The sequence below is a fragment of the Calidris pugnax genome, unplaced genomic scaffold (genome assembly GCF_001431845.1).
Source record: "Calidris pugnax isolate Ruff unplaced genomic scaffold, ASM143184v1 scaffold38, whole genome shotgun sequence".
NCBI lineage: Eukaryota > Metazoa > Chordata > Aves > Charadriiformes > Scolopacidae > Calidris > Calidris pugnax.
The window spans coordinates 17340953-17359148 of NW_015090995.1; the positions used below are offsets into that span (position 1 = coordinate 17340953).

The window sequence follows — 18196 nt, forward strand, 5'->3', positions numbered from 1 at the left end:
TTTAATTCACTTTATTTTTTTGATCTTAAAATTTATGAACTTTTTTGAACAAAGACCTGAGGACATGTACTAGCTTTCTTGAATGTAAATGCATACTTTATTCCCTTGAAGAATAACATTAATATTGTCAACTAACATGTATATCAAAATGTAAATACAATGTAAACTTTTACTGATTATCTCTTAAAACAAAGTATTCATCAGCCTTAATATAAATATTTTATATGTTTAGCATATCTGTCTTTTGAGATGTTAAGATCATATAATAAAGCATACAGTTTTCTTTGGGGACATGGATTAGATTTCAAACAAGCTCTGTTTTTTGCTGAATTCCAGTGTATTTGCCACCCAGAAGATCTGTACAATTTTGAGATGTTGCTCTTTTTTGGTGTTTTTAAGTGTTTTTAAGTGAAGTTTGTGCACAGCTATTTTGAATGTCTAAAGATTATTTTTTTTAGGTATGTCTTACTTCGCACAAACCAGTTATTTCTTGATTAATATTTGGTTTTTTAGGTAGTTGTGTCTTACTTTGCACAAACCAGTTATTTCTTGATTAATATTTAAAGAGCAAGATGCATTCATGAGGGGAAAAAAAAGATTGTAAATAGAATATAATTTTTCAGGGTCTGACAGCGTCAAGAAGTTTGGTCTAACTTTTTCATACTGAGGAGGCATTCTTCAAATTAGAGACTGTAACAGAGGTGCTGATGTCTGTACTAAATAATTACTGTTTTGATTTGATTTGTTTCTTGTGTGTTAAAGCTGCATACATAAAAAACCTTCCCATAATTTCTTCATGTATTTCCATGTTGTGGTATTTTAAGCATGTTATTTTAAGATCTCAGCTAGTTTAATATAGCAAGTTTAATATTATGTCTTGTTTGTTTTAGAATCTAGTGAAGAATCTTCCTGAGCAGAAAGAACTCAATGCCTTAGCCGAATTAAAGGACGAATATAATGATCTTGCTGAGCCAGAACAATTTGGAGTTGTGGTATGTATTAGTGCAATAATTAACCGGAGAGTTCTATTTTGTCAAAGAGATTAAAAAGAAAAAATTTGGGTTTCAATTATTTTGGTTACTGTTGTTGCAAGTCCTGCAGTAGAAGAAGTTATGTATTGATGAGTAATAAAATAAGAATTTCTGTACATGCACGTTATGTAATTTTCTGGAAGGAATTATAAGTCCTGCAGTAGAAAAAGTTACAGTCTATGTATTGATGAGTAATAAAATAAGAATTTCTGTACATGCACGTTATGTAATTTTCTGGAAGGAATTATGGTATGCAGGTAAGAGCAACCAAATCTTTCGTCTGACTGTCTTGCCTTGTATGCATGTCACATATGTCTTTTAAACATATGTGCTCAAACATACAATGCTCAAAGGCATTGACAGCTACAATAAAATTATTCTGCTGTATCAAAAACTGTAAACAGCTGAAAGAGTTAATGTGCCCATAATATGTCATGTCACAAGTCCTGCAGTAGAAGAAGTTATGTATTGATGAGTAATAAAATAAGAATTTCTGTACATGCACGTTATGTAATTTTCTGGAAGGAATTATGGTATGCAGGTAAGAGCAACCAAATCTTTCGTCTGACTGTCTTGCCTTGTATGCATGTCACATATGTCTTTTAAACATATGTGCTCAAACATACAATGCTCAAAGGCATTGACAGCTACAATAAAATTATTCTGCTGTATCAAAAACTGTAAACAGCTGAAAGAGTTAATGTGCCCATAATATGTCATGTCATGTTATACCCTTTGGTTAAAAATAAAAATGCATGTAGGTGTGTGTTTATATATTTTAATGTGTACGTGTGTATATACAAACACATAGAAACTTGCAAAATTGCTCTAGAAGAGGTGTGGATTCATATCAGAACTGAAATTTTAGATCGTATTCTGTTGCATTTATTAGTGTTCAATACGTATATCTATTCTATAAGCAGGGATATGGAGTATTATAACAGTTAGAACCTGTCTCTGAATGAAATTATAAAATTTGCATAAGTTACTCTAATACATGCTGGCAGTTGATTGTATGATACGGAATACTAAGCTAGGACTTGGAAGACTTTTTTTTCTGTTTCTGGTCTTCCAAAGACCTGATAAATCCTTAGGCAAATTAATTCCTGTTTTCACTTCACTTTGTCAGTCTAAAAGATTATAACGATGATGATAGCCTCTCTAATGTGTTAAGAATTTATCCTTAACTCCGCAAGAGCTAGGTTTGCTTTTGCTGGATTTTTATGACATTATGTACATTAAAATGTATTAAAACAGAAATGGGGTGTATTAAAAGGAAAAACTGAAACCAGCTTTTTACTAAAAAGCTTGGACTTGAGCTTGATTTGGCCTCAGAAGTGCCTTTTGAGTGATTTCCCCACACTTCCCCTGGGGGCACATGCGCACACGCACACATAATTTGACCTAATGAGATTTTTGTAGAGGATTTAGGAAATGAGAAATATCAATTAATCCTTTTGCAAAATTTCAGGCTATTGATTTTTATTTTTTTAATAAATGGCATAAAGTTCCAAAAATGTTTCATTTAAAAAAAAAAATAAATGAGGAATTTTGGAAGAAATATGAGATGCATTGCTTAGTCTTATTGCAAGGTCTGCAGTAGGAAAACACTACCATCTATTTATTGGTCAGTAACAATCTAAAAATCTCTACAAATATGTATGTGGTGCTTTTCTTGAAGGAATTATGGCACGCAATATATATGTAAAAAATAGTATAATGTTCATATTAATGTATACGCAATATCTTGTAGTAGAACATCCATATCTACTGATTCACATGGATATATTATATGCATATATCCTATATTTTATAGACTTTGTTTTAGTCAGACTAAAAGTGTGTGTTATGTGATAAATATGGAACAATGTGGTGAACTGTCAGTAGTACTTGCAGCCCTACAAGGCAGACTTTTGATCCCTGGGAAGGAAGGAAGGCAGGCCAGAATGGTTCCTGTCTAATCTCTGCTCCCTGCCTTTTTTATAAATGGCAATACTCAAGGGATGCCAAGAGTGATTGATTTACCAAACAATTTCCCTTCTACAGAAATGATGCCAAGCAAAGTAGGAAATGACTTAAATTTTGTGCACAATCTGAAATGTGTCTAACGGAAACACATAATGGAGGCAAGCAAAGTGGAGGCATTAGGACAAATGAATAATCTGATGTATATGAATTCTATTCAGTTAACTATTTAAAATAAGCAGAGAAATTCAGAAACCTTTTCTCCATTTTACTGCTGTAAGTTCCTTAATGTTCCACCCTTATCTTTACAACGTGAATCCTTTCTGAACTCAGTCACTTCTTTTGACCTCTTATAAACGTCATACCTACCTTGTCTCTTCTGCTTCAAGCTTCCTCCCCTCATGGGTAATGATTCTGTCTTATTTTTAGAGGCCTCGAACTGCATTAATACTATTACTGTGCTGGTTTTGTTTCTGATTTTAATTGGACCGTCCATTGAAGTGGAAGAGATGCAGCTGAACTTAAGCTCTTTACTTGACTGGAGTCCTTTTTTCACTATGTGTCAAATTAATTTCAGAGTTTTGCAGTAATAGTAATCTTAATCTTGATGTTATATGTTTAGGTGTAGAAGACGGAAAGACTATGTTAAGTAGTATTTAAAATGTATACCATTATTTGTATGTAAATTTAGGTATGCTAATTATCAAGAGGTGATAATTGGCTAATCACTGTGCCCATCAAAGTTAATAAATATTGGAATAAGTTGTTTAAAATTTGTGTAGAAAAACTTTACCTAGTAAATGATTAACTTATTAGAAGAGACTGATTAACTTAATATTCATCTGATCTGTAAATGAAAATTAGAATTGGATTTTCATTTAGATGTAATGCTAAAAGCAATTATATATTCAAATTAGTTATTTGAACTGTTTTTGAAGTTATATCCCGGGCAACACAACTTCATATAAAGAAAAGTTTGTGTTGATACACAGCAAGAAAAATAGATGAACTGAATCAGTTGTGTAACATAAAATAAGCTTGGAAAAATGTTCTCTTATTTTTAAATGTAAAACTTGTGTTTAAGAGTTAAGTTTTTTTTATATCATGGGAACAGCTGCAACTTCAGTAAGGGTACTTGCTTTCAATTCCAGTGCCAGTGGAACAGTTTAAGCATAAGTCTCATCTATGCTATAAAGTGTCAGTATCAACCATTTCCTGACAATGGACTGGCTAAAACAAAATAATAATAGTTTGCAGTGTTTTAGTGTATTTGAACTTGGAGAACTTCACCCGCTTCTCTTTCCCACCAACTGTGAGTTGAAGGCGAGTTAAGAAGAATATTACCGCTTTTAAAATGACCACCCCACAATTATGTGGTGCACATGTTAATTAATAACTCTTTTGTGAACCTATAAAACAAGTGACTGGAGCTGACCAAAGAATTCTCTTTTTGGTGTGTGTTCTGGAAAAGTTGGAGGGGTTTTTTGCTGCTATCTAATGAATGCAGAACTTACTTCAGCTGCTAAGAAGTGGTTTATCAGTAGTTTCATTGTAAAAGCAAAGGGAGATGTCCACTAAGTCCTGTAGAGACATGAGGTGCTGTGACCCTGTTTGCTGTGTAACCAGGATTAGCTGTGCTCAATTGTCCTTCTGGAGAGGCAGGCAGACGTGCGAGACTTGTACGAGTTTATTGCACCTGCATTGGTTTAGAGTCAGTCATTTTAATTGGATTTATTTGCCACTTGTTTTGCCTCATTGTAATTTCTAGAGCTGCTAAAGAACTAATCTTTTCAGAACATTACTAGGAAAAAAAAAAGGGCAACTGTTTAATATATTGCAGGTAAGAAGCTGAATTAGTTGACAAATTTGTATTATAGGATTGTCAGCACTTTTCCTTAGGAAGCGAAGTGAATTTAATTGTGCTTTATGGCTCGTTCTCCAATAACCCTTGAACCTAGTTTAAATACAGGGCTTGAGAATTGAATGATGATAATAAAGAACTGAATAAAGAACTTGATTAGGTAGAGAAATCAGACAAGGACCTTTATGAAAGCCCAGAAGGGGAAATGACATGAAGTCCATTGCTCACAGTTAGCTGGAAAAAATATAATGTTCATGCTGGAATCTAATCCACGTGCTATCACATGTATGTGTTATTTCTCATATGTCTTTGACATTACTTTTGTAAACTATAAACAATTTGACCTTTCTCTAAATTAATATAATTTTTGCACCTTACTATTTTCAGAAGATTCCTCTAAGTTCGATATGTTTATCAGCCACTGAAAGCATGTATTTAGAAACATGCATATGAAAGAATAAATGGGGCAGGGTGGGGAAGGAGGAAATCAAATAGCATTTGTGGTCATCTTTTATTGATACATAAAGAGTATAATGTATATAAAACAAACCACTTGAAACAGCTCTTATGAAATTGTCGAGGTTTTTGTCTTTTGTCTTTTGCTGGCTGCACAATATTGTTTTTTAGTATAAGCTATTTTGCATAAATAAGCTTTTGGTTTTTCGTGTTCTGATTTTATGTCTCTTATTTTGTAGATGAGTTCAGTGAAAATGTTGCGGTCACGTCTCAATGGGATCCTTTTCAAGCTTATGTTTGAAGAGCATGTTAACAATATCAAACCTGACATCATGGCAGTTACACTGGCTTGTGAAGAGATGAAGAAGAGCGAAAGCTTTAGTAAGCTTTTAGAGTTAGTGTTGTTCCTTGGAAACTACATGAACTCTGGCTCCAGAAACGCACAGTCTCTTGGTTTTAATATCAGTTTTCTTTGCAAGGTAAGATAATGCTATAAAACTTTTAAGTGCAGATTGGTGAAACACATGACGCATGAGAGAGTGCCCTAAATAGGGAAAACATTCAATCAATGTAGCTTGCTGGCTGCACTGCTGTTTTTAATAATGGATAGATAAATCCAAAGTAAACATTTCCAGGATTTTCCCTGCTATAGGTGGCTATTTAAGGCAGTTGTTTAATTGTAAGTCTGTTCTGAATCTTTCTAGAGTATACAAGTAGAACAGCCTTTCCAATCTGAATTTGCTCAACTATCATCTTGTCAATAGAATATACGTAGAGCTGAGAATATGTTAAATCACTCTAGCTACTAGTGTATCTTTGCATCCATCTATCTCAAGTAAAATGTTTGTAAGGCGTTGATCTGAGCTTGACCATCTCAGTTCGTAAAGTACCTTTAAAGTACTGTAAAGTATCTTAAAAATAAAGGCTTGCAACATTTGTAAACGGATTTAAATAGAAGAAAAGTTAGTGTAAATCTTGCAGAGGAATTTTTCAGTTACTTTTTGTTTGGTCAATTCAGAGGATGCAGGTTTCAAGTCCCTTTTTTTGGGCACCGTGAGGAGACCTGATTTGTTACCTCAAGGAGATTTAACCTTGGGGGGGAAAGTATTTCAAATAAATAACAAGTCTGATCTGACATATTTCAGTAGAGAAAGACTCTGTAGTTTAATACAAAGATGTTGCTAATTTTTGGTAAAATAAAAACTGTCACCTGAGAAATACTTTCATTCTCTAATAGCTTTTTTTAAAGAGAGGCCAATTTGAGGAATTTTTTTATAAATGTAGTGCTGTGTCTTCAGTAGTAGTGGAATCTAAAGGGAATTGAATGTTTTAAGTAGAAAACTACTTGTTAATTAAGGATAAGGGAAATGATGGCTGCATGGATAGTACTCTAGCATAGCGTAGATTTGAGAAGATATTCTCACTCCAGGTGATAGATTTATGAATTGATGTCAGTGCTCATCCCACAGCTGTTGACACAGCTAATTTAGATTGACTAATCCTGCAAATTGTTTTCCACTGAACTGAATAATTGCTGAAGCATAGCTATCTGTGATTACAGCTAAATTCCATTTAAAATAACTGAGACAAAAATCTATGACTGTTTAATTCAGCCTTGCCCTCAGAAACAGAATCTGTTAATTTTTTTTTTTTGCTTTCAAGATAGATATTTCTGAGGGATGTGCTCCCCCCACCCCCTACAGTGAGATTAGAGAAAGTACTTAAACATTCTCCCTAATAAAATGTTGGCTGTGCTGTTGCATTTAGGTACTAGGTATATTTTCTCATAAGGTGGTATCTAAAAATAAAGTCATCACAAAGGCAGTGATGGTTGTTGGAGAAAAAAAGGTCTTCCCAAAATCTAGACATGAAATTGTATCATTAATACCTCTACATATTGATTAGACCTTGTGAATTGTCACTTGTAGGTTCCAAATTCAGAACAAGTCGCTTAAATTAGTGGAAATGTAGCTAAGTTTCTCCAGACAGATTGACGTGTCCATTGTCTGCAATTTAAATTTATTGTTTGTTAGTCAAGTTAAAGATATTTTTTGCTACTTAAAGTTCTGGCTTTCATTGCTTTATGTATTTGCCATTCTAATTTGAATTACATTAGTATAATAATGTGCTTTTGCAGGAGGTATTTTTTTCAAACGGTTTTGTATGTGTACTTATACTTCAGTATCATATTTAGAGAAGTAACCTTTTACTGCATTGACATTTAATTTGATAAATAAGAGGTGCTTACATGGTATTCACAGAATTTCTTCTTAATTACTGTTAAGAATATAAATTTATATTTGGGTAATGACTTTTAAAGAGTAATTTGGGAGCCTTTTATTTTGCATTTTGATAGAATACCTGGAAAGCATGAAAATTACTAACTTGTTTTACTATTTTGTGAAACACTTTGTGCACTGTTTGTTTTTATGTATGGAACCATGATAAGCAATAGGATGTTACAATTTAGAAGTTACCCGTCCATAACCTCAAGCGCATTCTTAGATTAAACTTCAGATATAACATGTCAAAGAAACTTTTTCCTAATTTTTTGTTTCGTTTGCCTTAAAACCTGCTTTTTTTTATTTTTTTTATTTAAGCAACTTTAGAACGAGGAGAAGAATTTCTTACCAATTCTAAACATTACTTGCCTAAAGTAAGAACTGTTTCAATAGGAGATTTAAAATCAAACAAGGCCATCTGGCTTAATGTTTTTAAAGGTTACTCATTTTTCTGTCTCTTTTATTTGGTGACTCTTAATATAAGATAATTGATGGGAAAAATTAAGATATTCGTTATACATTAGTATTATCCTCTGAATATTGTTGTTCTGGAAGGACTTACATTTGTTATGTGAGCAGAATTTATCATAAATCTGCCTGACTTGACTTGTTTTCAGCTCTTCTTGACTGTATATTGATGCTTTGCCCAAAGATAATTATTTAAGTGTCAGGGAAAAAAAACGGGAAACATGCTAGAAAAAATGGGAATCAAACCAGTGGATATTCAGTCAATGATTTTTTTTAAAGGCTTGATGTTTGTAAGTTCTAGTTTGTAGGGTCTTGGTTTTTTTTTTTTTTTTTTTAGACCAGTGACTGGACATTGTCACACAGTGACAGTGACTTTAACATCATTGGACTTTATGCTCATGATGCTTTTAATTTCATTTTTGAGCCAGCTGTCAGCAAGGTAGAACACGTCTCTGTGTACACACTTCTATGTGCAGAATACACATAGAAAGCAAAGTTGTTTTAATGATGAGGTAACCTGATGTGATGAATTTACTTTTAAATAGAACCTGGGTTTTGTATTGATTTGCAGTTCTTTTGATCACCCTTGAACAATCTTAATTGTCTGTTTAGTAGATATAATATTTACGGTATATGATTTGAAAAAAGAAAAGAAAAAAAATGCAAGTATTGGTCTGGGATAAATGTTTTTTTTTTTTTTTTTGTAAAAGAAATTTTCTTAAAACAGAGCTGGTCATTTTTTACCCAGTAATCTGTTACTGTGTAACAACTTTTATTAAGACATAAAGAAAACAAAGCATGAGTTCAGACCTGTCTGGTCATGGATAAAAAGCTGATGTCTTAGTAGTTATTGCAAATCCTTAAAAACAGATTATCTTTCTGGATGTTATATTGCAGTGTATGATATTATTGAAGAAAGAAATGATTTGTAAACAACCTTTGGCAGAAGCCAGAGAACTTAATTTTGTTCAAATGAGACAGCTCATCATTAGAATTCATGCGCTATATGAAGACAGGCAAGCAATAGCGGGTACTCTGCATGCATTCATGATTGCCTGAGTGTTAAGTACTCTGTGAAAATATAAATATGGCAGAAAAAGTAGTAAAGTTCAAAGAGGCTGTAGGAATTCACTAAAGGTCAATCTTTTTACCAGTTGTTGCATTCAATTAATGTGTACAAATGATCCAGCTGCTCTTCTGGATCCTATTGCAGCAGGCACTTTCTTATCTAGGCAGCAGAACTCTCGTAGTTCTATAAAGTTCTGCTGGACAGAAATTTAATGGAAAGAAAAGAGGTTTGCTTTAGGAATATGTAGGGTACAGCTTCTGTTCTTTTTGTGGTGAAATCATGTCAAGACTAACAGCAAGCATCCTTTTGTTTTAATAAAGCTTTTGTAGTATTCTGGCTGGATCAATGTAATAAGTAATATTATGTCACTTTTTCATAGCGCAAATAGTACAAGACAAGCTGTTTATCTAGTCTGACTATTACTGACTAGTGTACGTTTATTAATTATCTACCACCCGTTTTCTGTTAAATTGAGAGAATTCTAGGATATGAAAAATTATATGATCTTGTGAAAATAAATAGAAAGCTTTTTTAAAAGATAGAATAATCAAATCTCAATTGAATGGTGGTTAAAACATTTTTTATTCTCTTACATGTGCTGTCACTTTTAACCCTCACACCTGAAAATTTAATCCTAAAGAACCTGTTAAAAAAAAAATAATTCTGGAAGTGAATTATGGTATGATTTAGATGTTTTAAATGCTTTACCAAGATACTACATGCAAACAATATTTTTGCTATATTGATGTTATTTCTGAGCTACAGACCTAAACATCTTATTCTATTGCTTGATTTGAATGGGTGTACTTGAGAGTATTAGGTTCTGTGTATATTAGTCTTTAATCCTTTCCTAAGCAATGAATCTGATAGTATTGACCATTTAAATTGATCCTTCACCATTCAGGGGAAAGCTGCTTTCTGAATCCTACACTGATCTACTGATTATTTTTATATTTTTTAAATTTTTACTAAATGTATTATTTCCAAATTCTGTCTCTCAGATAAAGAAAAGCAATAGAATCAAAGGCTCTATTTGAAAATTTTAACGCAGTAGTGTTAGTGTTGTCTTTAAGAAGAAATACATTTTGAAAGCCTGGTTAGTGACATGCATTGTTTGTTCTGTGTGTCTATAGATAGATAGATAGATAGACACTGTTCTGTAAAAGCTCTTATGTTCCAGTGTGTTAACACTACTAAAGATGTAGAAATGAAGCAATTATTTGTGTTCCAAATGGTGAATTCCGTTACTGTTGGTGAATTTTGTTGGTTTACCAAGTCTCAGGGAACTATTATGACTTCTCTAATATGGTACTGCTTTGAGAATTAAAAGGAGGAAAATTCGGAGGGCATAGCACAAAACACTTGAAAGGCAGGGATTTTTGTGATTCACAAACTTGTTTTCCAGTATGTATTAGGTTGGAAGCAAAAATCCTTTATTCTTCAAGTATTTTACTTAGTTTTGTGTTTTGTTTAACATACCTAGGTTACTAGTAAGGAAATTCTGGCCACCCTTCGTACAGTCCACCTTTTCTTTTGCACTGGCCTATGTCATATGTACCTACAGTCATGAGACTGGAACACTGGGAAACAGATGTCATTTTTCCATTTTTGCTCCCGTACAAACCCATATCACTGGGAATTTAGAACCCATCGAATATTTCATTGAAGCATGTGTTTCTGATTGAATTGTCTGTTAAGATATATTTAAGAGCAATGATATTTTAAAATCTTAAATCTTAGCTTCAATTGTCATCTGTTAAAGTAACAAATAAATGTTCAAGGAGTGAGAAGGAGGAAAAAACGTTTATGTCCACACCCCTTCCCCCATATCTTGCTCTTAGTCTGCTAACCCAAATAAGATATTTCTTTATTTGATAAGACACTCACTAAACATCAGCTGCCTGATGTTTTTTAAGCATACTAGTCTTTTGATGATAAACTAGATACTTGATCTTGATTTTCAGTTTATTAACCTTTTAATGTGACAGGGCCCTAAGTGTATTTTTTCTGTAGGTCTGACATCTTAAGTTTACCCTTTTCCAGAGCTCTTGCTTATAAAAGGACAATTTACCTTTCTGCTGAAGGGCAATAATATTATTGTAAAGCTGATTTTTTACTGAACACGGTGATATTGTGACGTGCTGCATGCCAAGTCCTGCACTTGGGACAGGCTTAACCTGTTGCCCAGGTGTTGTTGGAGGGTGGGAAGCAGCTCTGCAGAACACCCGGAGCCTGGAAAAACGCCAGTCAATGCTGTGCCGTGGCAGCAATGAAGGCTAACAGCATCCTGGGCTTTATTGATAAAAGATCATGGGTAGTGACTTTTTTTGGCTTTTAACTCAGAATTTGCTGGGCTGCATGTGGAGCATGGTGTGCAGTGTTCTGTATGAAAGAATCTTTCTTGTTGATGAACTCGAGTGGAGGACCACCAAGCTGGTCAGGGGCTGCTGGAGCACTGAGGAGAGGCTGATGGAACCAGGCTTGTCCAGCATGGAGAAACAAAGGTTTTGGTGGAGGGACCTGTAACAACTTTTTAATACTAATAAGTTACTGTGGAGGTGGAGCCAGGCTTTTTAGCAAAGTGTACAGCAAAGGAATGAGAGACAGGGGTCATAAATTGAAACAAAGGGACACTTCAACCGGATATAAGAACAACAAATAATTTCACTTTCTTAAAATATGACTTTGTAAATCAAAATACAAAATTGTCTTTTCCATAAAGTAAAAAATGTTAATTTGTACCCTTATGCTGCGTACAAGTACACTGTATGAATACAGAGAGCGCCAAGACACAGCCCTGCTGGGAGCATTCCAGGTCCTGTCCCGATCCTTCATATTTAAATAGTATCTGCTGAACTACACTCAAGAAACCCCTGTCTTCCTTATGTTCTCATTTTATTAGTAGGCTTAGAACTTGATTTTTTTAAAAGTATATATTGATTGTAAAGATCAAACAGAGCTCATTGTTACCCCTGGTGTGTTGCAGCTATTGAAAGTCAAATATGGTTGAATGTAGCTGAGGCCTTTTTCTTGATTGTGCCAAAGAGGTGCTTTTGGCAGAGTCGTTTGAGATCAGAAAGACTGTTTACTACAGGTTTTAAACAACTCAGCAGGTGCTAATATTAACTTCTGTTAATATGATGTTACTGTTGGTGACAAAACATGTTTCTTTTGTAATCTGAAGGCAAAATAATTTTGTCCATTTCGAGGAAAAAAAAAAAAGCTTTATCTACTCGATGATGTCAGAGAGATCAAAGATTGCAAATCCCACAGTTCTTGTTCACAGACAAATTGAAATGCAATTTCTTTTTGCCATGCAGATGTTTAGCCACTAAATCTACTGGTTTTTTTCAAGTTGGAAAAACTTCTATATATGTAACACATTAAAACCTTTTAACTGCATACCATTACTGAGCATTGTTTAGTCTTTAATCACCGAATCGGTACGAATTAAATTGCATTCTTAATTGCCTAAATACCTTATATTTTTAAAAGCCTGTTTTTCGACTGCACTCATTTATTCTTAACAGGGTAATCCTTAAAGCTGAAAGGCCTGTATTAAATTGAACATCGATGGCAAGCCTGTCACGAGGATTATAGAATTAGAACTTCTAGTGATTTAGAGAATGAGAAAACAAATGGGAGATTTTACACACACATTTATGTATTCTTCTTAAATAAATCCGTGATTTCATTTGTTGTGTATGCTGTAGCTTACTTCTATCTAAGAACTGTACTAGATAAGTTAGTAAAATGCGGTTAAAAAAAATCCGTACAGATATACTCGTAATACTAATTCTCTATGAAAAGTGAAGTACACTTATCTCAAACTCTTGCATACACCTACTCTCTGTATTGCCCTTGTAAATAAGGGGTAATCTCTACTTGCACTATATCTCCAATGGGCTCATACATTGATTCTTTACAGCTGCCTAAAAATGGAGAAACTAAATTTGGACTGAAATTAATTTTTTCATTCCTTTAACTTCATGATATTCCTTTGTATATACACATGTATGTGGGATTTAGCCACATGTCTGTCTACTTGGAAATTTTCCACTAGCCCTGTATTTTAACAATTATTTCAGAATTCTTTTAAAAAAATAATAAACTGATTTTAGCAGTTAATGCACTTAAGTTGATGGAGAAGAGAATGTCTTATTACCTTCAAGAAGACTAGTTCTTTTCATACCACTAAATATTGCCTCTGCAGTTGAGGGGACAGTGAAAATATGGAATTAGCTATTTCTTCACACTGTGCGCAGTTTTCATGCTGTTTTTTGTGAATAAAACTGGGTATATTAAATGTTCTTCTTGGCACTTAGGATTACCTTGGTTTTTCTGTTGTCATTTTGTATTTCAGTAAGATGGGGTGCATTTAATTCATGTGTCTGTGTAGAATTTGTCTGAAAGTCTTTAGGATAAAGCAGCATGTTTTGCATTCTTTTCAATAAAAACTTGTGGATTCATAACAAGGAGTTTCTCTAACTTAACTGGTAAAAGACTAAATTTTGAGTTGTAGCATGCTGGCCAGCAATGCAGCATTTCAGAGGGATTCCTTTAGAAATCTGGCAGTGACAGGCATTGAAGGAATGAACTAAATTCTGTTTTGTTTAATCTCTGTTCACAGCTACTTTTTTTTTATCACAGCAAGCATTCTGAACTTGTGATGTTAAAATCTGATAACTTTATGGACTCTTCAGGTTTCATTCTCAGCACAATTAATTTTTCTTTAAAAAAGTATAGCATAGGGATAGATGTCCTTTGTAGTCCTAAATTATAAAGAATGGGAGAAATTTCTTTTTTGAAATAATTTTTACCATTTGCAGGCCACTTGATTAGGTAACTTTTGGCTGATGAGTTTACATATTCAATATTCACTTTATTGGAGCATTTTCACTAAAAAACTTTTTTTTTCTCTGTTTTCTCCTGTATTTACTTCTTAGATTCGAGATACTAAATCAACAGATCAGAAAACAACCTTATTGCATTTTCTGGCAGAAATCTGTGAGGAGAATTACCGGGACATCTTAAAATTTCCAGATGAATTGCACCATGTTGAGAGTGCAAGTAAAGGTAAGCAAATGGATAAAACACCTAAAGGTAATAGCTGTTTGCTTTGACATTAAGTACTTCCAACATTTCATTTTAGATTGTAGGATTATGTAACCTGTAAGCATTGATAATCCACGTGGATTTTGCTTTTCTGGTATTTATTGACCTGAGAAAAAGCGAGGAGGGGAAAAACAGTAATAAACTTCTCTTTTTCTGCAGTAGGTTGTAGAAATAATACAGTATATTTCAGTGAAGTATTTACAGAATCACATATTGGAAGTGTTTAAGCAGAGTAATGATGATGTTTAGTTGATCATTAAGCCTTTGAAGTCTTTGAGAGTGAACACGTGTGTGTGTGTGTGTGTACACACACAGTACGTTTCTCATTTTAACACTTGATTTAACATCTGAATAGATAATCACAGATATGCTTTCTAAAGATCCCAGACTGTATATAAAATAGTTTAATTATTAGCATGAATGCCTACAGAGAAAATGGGACTGATCTGTCTATATAGGGTTGTGGGTGGTATTGTGGTTTCTGGCAGTATAGAGATTGAAGGGAGGACTTATATATTACCATCTTGAATGTACCATATATATGTAGAGACACACATATATAAATAAAGGTACATGCTTACCAGTGTACAGCTGGTTGCTTCTGTCTGAGTACTGCTGTGGATATTACACAATGATTTTTACAATAGCTATTAATTTCACTGTTTGCTGTCAATGTTGTTTGTTCTTGGTATCTGATACAGAGTCAGGTAACTTCTTCAAATTATTTTTTCTTTTTTTGGTTATTTTTAGTTTTTACCCAGTAAGCGTCACTGGTCTGGCCAGTGTGTTCACAAGGACCTGTGATAGAGTAACATAGTGATTAACTTTATGAATGCAAGTAGCAGTTTATCATTCTAACTAAATTGTAGAAATTTTTTCTACCACTTGGTAATTCTTTTTTGGAGGTGATTTTTTAAAAACTTCAGTCTTTTTGTTTCCTGCATTTCTTGTTAAATTCTTTACAAAGTCTTACAGTTTACCAGGCACATGTGATGATCTTCTATAAATTTTCTCTTGTGGCTAACACTTTGCCTTGAAGTTTTGAGATTTTTATAGTCTGATTCAAAGTCTCTGATGTTCTGTAAGTTGACTTGAGGAATTAAACCAAAAGAGTTAGTGAAGTTTAGTTAAGCTATAGCATCCAAAAGAGACAAAGCATATTAATAGGAGCAAAGTCATTAATAATCCTCATGCTTAGAATATATATGAAAAAGGTTTTATTGCAGTTAAATTTGTTTCATTCTTTAAGATAAAAGTTCATTATGATTCATACAGACAGCGCTGACTCTTTATCAGAAGCATAAATTGCAGTTCATTTTTAATGACCAAAACTTCCCTTTCAGCCTTTCTTTGCTTTCTGTAACACAGCAGATTTTTGGCAGAATAAATGTGATCTGTGCAACTTGCTTAGACTTTTCCCCATGGTACTTTTTGGGTTTTGTTTAATTGTAATGTTCTTCTGCTCTGTCAGTTGTGGTCATTTTTTCTGTGCAGGAAGTTAACATGCTTTGTGTGGAACAGAAGATTTTCAGTTCATGTTTATTGTTTGGTGTTTTATAAACCAGTGATTTCAGGGATGGTCAGTTAGGTTTATTTTTCCTGTAGGAGGCTTCTTTTGGAATAAATTGGCTACAGATATGAAGACATTGGCATCAGTTAGTTATACATAAAATAGAAGGAATTCTCCCAGCAAATATTATCTCTCTATGAATTTTAAATAAGGAAATATGAGCTAACCAGGTGACAGATTACTTGATACTTATGCTGCTTACTTTTTAGGCAGAAGGCAGCCTCATAGTTTGAACTATGCATAAATTCCAAATACAAGACTTACCACGTTCAGCCTCTTTTAAACTTTGGCTGCATTTTCTTAATTTCACGTAAACGAAACGAAAGTCTTGTTTTCCTTAAATTTTCATATAGAATAAAGAACCAGCATCTGAACAACGGATGATTTTTTTTTTAACAAATAGCAGATAAAGCATAAAACTAGATTTTAATATGAAAAGGTCAATGGGATTAGATGAACTTCCCATGCATGTACTAAAATCTTCAATAATCTGTTATTAGGTATAATAAAATATTTAATCTTTTTAAAGATGGAAGATCAACCCAGAGGTTTATGAAAAGTAAAAATAAATTAGGAAACAGTTTTATTCTGGAAGGTATAAGCAAAGGTCAAACTGATTAACTATCAAGAGATTATTGGAAAAGCATTCCTTCCCACTTGAAACAGACTGTTCGAAAGGAAAACCAATAAAAAAAAAATCACAAGGTTGTGACAAACAAGATTTTTTGATGGAAATGATATTCCCCCAGTCTGGGGTGTTTTCCTCTTGTTCCCCTACTGCTGAAACTATGCAAAGCCTTTTCTTTCATGTCTACCTTGTTCACTTTACGTATTCCGGTTCTGCTTTTTGTAGTGTTTGCTCTTACCGTCTTATAATCTGTCATTTTTTTAAATACCTGACAAATTCCCATCCCTTTCTGTGGGTTCAGTAAAACAAAACTTCAAAACAAAAACAAGAGGCACCTTCCTAAAATCAGGTAACAAGCTTGGGATTTCTAAACAGAGTTGTTTTGTAAGAAATATAATTTGGAATTCCTAAGAAAAGATGTATTTTTTTAACTAGAAACTCCTCTGAGTGTCAAGCCTCCCAGGAATCATCAACAAGAAATATGTAGCCCACAAAACTAAGAGGAGGAACATTAGCCATGTGTTTTATAACAACAACTTAATTTCAGATTTTAAGAGAGCAACAATTATAAATCACAGTTCATGGTTTAAACATTATGCTTGTATTTAAAATAAAACATAACTCTATCTTCAGCAGTTGCTCATTGTGTCCAACCCTCCTAAGTTGAGCAGTTCTTGACAGACTTATGTTACCTGCTTGCCTTGTCTGCCAGGAGTGGGAGTTACTGGGCTGTGTCGTCATGGAGTTCTGTGCCCTTGTGTCATCCCACTGGTGTTTGCTTCAAAACAGTTGGATATAGAATGCTGTTACTTGTAGTTGGTCATTGCCCATTCTGTACATTCTGCTGACATGCTGCACCAGTTAGTGATCCCTCGTTTGTATAGACAGAGTATGGATTTTTGGGGTTGGCTGAGCAGTTCTGGAGAACTCCAAGAACAGTTGAACTTCAAGCAAAAGGCTGAGCTGAACTGTGAATACAGTATAGATAATACAGGCTCTTTAAGAGATAATGAGGGTTTTTTTCCAGTTCTTAAGATACAGAATTATGTGCATGGTATAAAGGTATGCCACCTAATAATTCTTTTAAAGTATTATTAAAAGAAACATGGAGCATTCTGAGTAAAACTAAGTGAAAGACGCCTTGGGGGAGATGAATTATGTCTGTGTAGTAGACGAAAAGGCACTGGTAACAGGAGCACAGATTTCTCATTCTGTTGAGAAAAAAAAATTATTTCTTTAATTTGCAAGCATATGGTTCTTCTGTTCTGAAGGACATAAGCAATCAGAAGCATTGTGGAATGCAAATATGTATATACTTAATATATTATTACAAGTACTTCAAGAAAATATTGATTTCTAAATTCTGTACAGGTGCTTCACTGTGATTTAATACTGTAATTTTAGAGTGGGGAAAACAGTTTAAAGCATTCTGTGCCATTGTTGCTTTAAAGTATAGCAATTTAAAACATACTCATAAGTAGTCGTCATTTTTCTGTCAAACAAAGTTTTATAGTTCATTGCAGTAGAAGAAACGGTGTTTTTACAAAGAGATCTGCAGTATTTTCCACCTAGTGCAGTTTAAATTGCTGAAACAGATTTTGCCCAATCTGGCACATTAGTGGATATAAAATAGACAATGCCTTCTGGCGTGAGAAATTTAATGCCTGCATCTGTGACTTTTCTCTCCAGAATCGAATCTGAAGTTGGCATTTTGCATCATAATCAAAAGTCAGTCTTGCACTGTGTAGTGA

The 18196-nt window shown here is 33.7% G+C and overlaps 1 protein-coding gene across 3 annotated transcripts in view; it reads left to right on the forward strand.

Annotated features, from left to right (window-relative positions):
• Positions 1-18196, forward strand: part of DIAPH2 (diaphanous related formin 2) — a 235680-nt gene that overhangs the window by 86186 nt on the left and 131298 nt on the right. For all 3 annotated transcript variants that reach the window (XM_014955198.1, XM_014955200.1, XM_014955199.1), the window contains 3 exons: positions 891-992; positions 5553-5792; positions 14079-14208. In XM_014955198.1, coding sequence (XP_014810684.1) covers positions 891-992; positions 5553-5792; positions 14079-14208 — 472 coding nt within the window. The remainder of the gene's footprint in view (positions 1-890; positions 993-5552; positions 5793-14078; positions 14209-18196) is intronic.